This window comes from Colias philodice, chromosome 7, assembly GCF_061535455.1.
Source record: "Colias philodice isolate Cphi_HAF_F1 chromosome 7, ilColPhil1 Martin Lab GWU primary, whole genome shotgun sequence".
NCBI classification, from domain to species: domain Eukaryota; kingdom Metazoa; phylum Arthropoda; class Insecta; order Lepidoptera; family Pieridae; genus Colias; species Colias philodice.
In genome coordinates, this window is record NC_143092.1 from 5,087,422 (window position 1) to 5,093,124 (window position 5,703).

The window sequence follows — 5,703 nt, forward strand, 5'->3', positions numbered from 1 at the left end:
TAATTGGCAAGGAATACATTTTATTTAAAAAACGGTTTATAATTTATGTACAGCTACATTTATTTACAAATTTTCGTACGCATTTCGTAACCAACTCTCCTCTGCAAAAACAAAACAACATTGAACTGTCCGTCAACACACAATATCACAGCAAAACAACAATAAAGAAATGCTCTAAAGCAGCGGTGCATGTGCACCGCGCGACTCTACAACTCGACGATATAATGTGTTTCACAATTTCCATCGCCGAGGAACGACCTACAGATTTAAACTTTGTGGAATGAGTAAGTGTAACCGTCAGGAGCTCTGTTCAAACTGAACTTGCCAGGGGGAAAGAATCTTGCTGGTGGGGGAGTGGTTGGCTCGTAGTATTGCTCCCTAGCCTGGGGGGCATTGTATTGCTGGGTTTGCACACCACTGTATTGAGCTTGTTGCACACCGGGGTAAATGTTGTTCGCTGGGAACTGAGACTGAGGCTGCGGCTGAGGTTGGTATTGAGTTTGAGCTTGGTACTGTTGTGGTTGGTATTGAGGTTGAGGGGCCACGTAGTTTTCTTGTTCATACAACTCTGGGTGGTATTGACCATCGTCTACACTGGGTTTGGCGTTGTAGTTAGAGCGAGGAGCGGAGTACTGCTGGGGTGCGGTGTATTGCTGAGGTGCGGAGTATTGTTGAGGAGCACTGTATTGGTTGGATTGGTATTCTGGTGGCTGGTAACGGGGGTCTGGGGTGTATCCAGGCGTGGGCGCGGCGGGTTGGGGAGCAGTCGGGATGTGGTCACCGACAGCTTGGAATCCATTTTTACCAGCGATGTAGTTCACTGTCTTTTTCTGTCCATTTGGGTCGATGTAAGAGTAGCTGCCTCTCCTGTTGCCGTCCGCGTCGGTTTCCTCTTTGAAGTTGATACCATCTTCTTGTTGGTACGCGGCACCGAAAGCACCGTTTCCACTGAGATACCGCGCTTCCTGCACGATAGCAGCGGTTCTCGGATCACCTGCGTATTTCGGGACGCGCCTCGCGCCCTCCTGTTGCTGACACGCGACAGCCGCGATAACAAAGGCGAACGTAATGAGCCTGTACATTTTTGCTCAAAATGTGCACTGCTCGCGTGAAAGTAACAAAGTGTGTCGTGGCGGGTGGGTCAACAGGCTTTATATGAACAGTGAAGGCCTTGAAGTATATTGGAAGGGTCCCGAGATCTGACCGCGAAAATGTATATCACTCACACTACATATATGTAAGCAACGGATGCTTGGACATATCAAGGAAGTGACATTCAGGTGAGGATTAAAGGTATCGTCCCCTGGAAGTATCTTTGAACTCGTTTAAATGTCAACTCATGGGTGATATTGGAAAAAGTAGGTATTCATACCATGCATACCATATAAAGCAGCTCTTTGACACATTACAATTTATGTGGCTAATACCACAATAATGTTTATTTTTTATACATTGTGAAATGCTGTGAATCCTAATACATCTGTATCATAAAACAGTATTGCAGAATACTAAATAAGAGGGGTGTGACCAATAGAAAATTATACTTTTGCCAATCCTTTAGAATTAAGCATTGCTTAATACAGGTAATATTATGTTCTTTATTATCTTCATTAGTTTTAAAAAACTAAAGATAGATATTTTTAAGTTACTTAATAATTGGATGTCCTACTTAATGTAAGAATTTCAAGGGCATATAGGCAGATCTAGGTAATATAATTCTAACTCGTTTTGAAAATTACGTGATGGTGGAATTGTATCACAGTTATATTGGATAATGAAATATTTTATAAATAAATATCATTAATACTTGTAATTTAGTTGTTAGCATGTTGTACGAATATGTATTGGGTCATGATCGACAATTACATAGGAAGCGTACGCTTAATATATAAAAAAAATCTGTTGAGTATTATAATTGTATAAATAGATATATTTAACCCTTATTTAGTTTCAAAATTTCATACAGATTCATGAATGCTTTAATTACCACATCCACCAAGTAAGTTCGTACCTAATGTAATATTTTATGGGCAGTAAAAAAAACACCGTGTTGGCTGATGTAACATAATTATATAAAAGCTAGAATTTGTTAAATTGCTATGAGAACATTTTAAGCCATATATTCAAATAATTAAGCGGATAGACGTTTCTAACTAGGCATAACAATGCATGACTTTCTCACGGGATTACATTTCACAAATGATTCTGTCAATATAATTTGTATGTGTCTATTTAAATGAATTCTTTGTTCTAGGTTTCTTAACATACTGGGTTACTGGAGCGAAATATTGCATTAACTGTGTGTAATTAAAATTACACGTTACTTTGAATAAAGGTGAATCATTGTACATAATTTGATAGTTTACATATTATAATAGTAAAGTTATTAAGAATGAAAAGAAATTTCGTTAAAAAGTTTGACATTATTGTTTTGAAAATAGATATGTATTTCTTGTTTTCTTTTTTGGAAGATAATTTAAGTATGATTGAGACGTAAGCCTTTGTTTGTATTATTAATCTTAATAATTTAATTTAGTAATAAATTAGTATTGCCTTGGTATAGAACTCAAATCGTGGGAACCTGAAGTCTGTTGTATTTTGGCGACATGCTCAGTGGAGCTTAGAACTACTTATAGCTGACGCATTGCGATATCGGAAGTGCCAGCACCTACTATCTTAATTAAAATGAATTAATTAAAAGATTAAACATTTAATTTTTCTTTCCGCTTTAATCTTGAAATTGTATGTAAACACTTTCATGGTTATTGTTAATTGTAGAAAAAATGTGTTTTACGTAATTCAGATTGTATGTATCGATCGAACAATCTTTTTAAATTATTTTATACATAATCTTTTTGGTATATTAAACAAGTGAAGGTAATTTTTGCTCTGCGTCATACGACTTGCAATATTTTATTTTTGCGACAAATGCTAAATGTCCTTGCTTTAGATTTAATTTTTAGGCTATTGACCAGCTGCTTGAAAGTGGTACATGTGCAAGATATATTTAATTTGATATGAGGCTAAATGCAATATTTTTAGAACAATTCTCTAGCACGCCTTGGTCACTTTTTGTAATGAAATCAATTCAATTATTTATTAGAGCGTAGGTAGGGCTATAGCCCTACCTACGCTCTAAAGTATACTTTAGATACATAGCAAAAACAAGAGACATAACCATTCATTACAAAAAATACCGGTGCTTTTAACGGGCATATTTCAAAAGCTTTTTAAAAAATACCATGAATTGGTAATTATTATTTACTAATTCATTGTATTTTGAAGTGATTTCCCATAAGTATAAATTTTGTGTAAAATTCCTGAACATTATGTTTTTTTTATGTAATTCGATTATCCCTCAATTCTATCCTTCATATGTGGGAATTAGTAGAACTCTCTATAGTATATAGAGCTCAGATGATGTTCATATTTGAGCTTGGACTGTTTCGCTGAAAGCAAGTTACGAGAAACCAAAGGTTTAAATTAACAATTTGATACAAACACTATATTCCATCATCCATATAACAGTATCACATTTCGCCTGGTATATCAAAGTTGAAAGTATACATCATACACGCCTTATACCTTACTAGGTTCACGAATACTATACTCATAAGGCTACCAACTCTATATTTATGTTACCGAATCAATCATTAATTGCACTTTGAACTATTGCTATGCAAATAATGTTTCAACTACATAGCTCAAGGTTTGGGAACATAAACCAAGCCCAAGGGTGAATTTATTAAAAATGTTTGAAGTTAATAAGTTTCTATGTATCATTCTGCTCGTGTGACTTGCCCATTGTGTGAGTAATATTTTTAAAATTACTACATGTAATGTAGTATAAGTAAACAATGAATATGTATAATGTTCATAGGAATCTTTTCGAACGTATAAACTGTTTTTATGAGAATGTTTTCTTTATATCTTTATAACATTGTTAGCTTAGATTTACAAGACCTACGATGTAATAGTTAGCGAGTTAAAAACAAACTCAATGAATAATTCATGTCTTTTATTAAAGTTTAGAATGTTTTATGTTTTCTAACATAGAGTAAAAACTTCACAGATATGACGCAGCCGGTCTATTTCTAGGCAGGTAGTCACAAAGTACCTTGCGTCAATCTAGATACCTAGATAGATAAAAGTTGTCAGAGAATTGTGTTGACGCACAGTGCTTCTCGTCTAGGTTTTTTCATCTAAAACTGCTATCTAGCTGCTAACGAACACTATTGTCCAGAATCCTGCTGTATTTGTGAGTCATAAAGTATTAAATTCAACTAGTGTTTCGTTTGGATTTTACAATTATTTGCTCAGTTTCTTTTGAACGTATATTTATTTAAATATTTTATAACATTTCAGACGATAAGAAGTGAACAAAGGTGCTTTGAGTAAATTTGTCTGATTTTTCAGAATTATAAATCAGGATTATTTTTATTAATGAGAAGAAAAACCTTGATTTATTATAAAAAGTTGTAATTTAATTACACGAAACTCTTTTATAGCCAAATGCGGTGAGCTGTGAAAATAATTCGACTGGAGAAAAAATATTTTTGAAAGTTGCGTGAGTAAAAAATATATAACACAAAGTTCAATTTTGTTTTTGTATATTCATTTATTCCGATGACGAAATATATTTATTTAATCTTGTAATTTTTTTATTTTCATTATTTTTTTATACATTTCATGGCCCAGACGTGATCATGTTCTAAGCCTCGACAACAACCGGATCATTTTTCTGGGATTGATAAATTATTGTCTGTCAATACTAATATCTATAATAAAGCCGAAAAGTTTGTTTATTTGTTTGTTGAGTTGATCGGTCTTATCACAGGTTTGAATTGAATATATTATGTTTAACGTAACTTTACAGTGTATAGGAGGGGTGCTTTATATCTCTCTGGGGTTTAATTCCAGAGGAACCTTCTGGTAAAAAACCTGGAATTGGTTAAATATTGTAAATGATGAATTTCTAGTACTTATGAAAAACATAGACTATAAGAAAGCAATATGTAAATAAATACATTTACTTTGGGCTCTATATACTTATACTTTTTTTTGTGAAAATGGTGCTAAAATTGTACCTTTAAAATTTAACGAGTCTATGTTCTAACGAAGCTATTAAACCTTTGCTATTATACTGGTGGAGGATATTGCGTGCCAATGAAACTTGACATACACGAAGCACGTGGAAGTTCACCTTGTCAGTTGATTATTTTATATTTTTAAATGCATGTACCTATGCATTTATTTTAGTAAAAAGACAAACGCGATATATTACGAAATGTTTGAAGTTGTATTGTATTGTGTCGAAGTGATAAATCTTTCGATCGATCAAAGGATTCGATCACAGCACCGCTCTGAAAGTTTAAACAAATGATCTCTACCTATTTAGAAGCTTGTAAAAGTATTAATATAAATATTTCTTAATGATGTAGTTATTCTATGAAAAGAAAGTGAGGTAACAAATAACAAAAACACATAAATTAAACACTTAACCCTACAGTAGTCGCGTGGTCTACACGTGTAATCCAGTGATACAAAATTAATGGCGCATCCACACATGGCATGCAAGTGCCGCCGGCATTAGAATCCTATTCTTCAAAATAGAAGATTTCTTAGTTCTTCCACACCTAGAATCCCGGCCATCGACAGCAGGACCAATTCGAAGAAATTATTTTGGTCGGTACCATGACTGCG

General features: G+C 34.1%; 1 protein-coding gene across 1 annotated transcript; it reads right to left on the reverse strand.

Annotated features, from left to right (window-relative positions):
• Positions 1–1,136, reverse strand: Cpr100A (Cuticular protein 100A). Its single transcript, XM_089697263.1, has one exon. It carries the CDS (start codon positions 1,080–1,082, stop codon positions 267–269), a length of 816 nt encoding a protein of 271 aa, XP_089553389.1. The 5' UTR covers positions 1,083–1,136; the 3' UTR covers positions 1–266.
• Between the last annotated feature and the right edge of the window lie 4,567 nt (positions 1,137–5,703).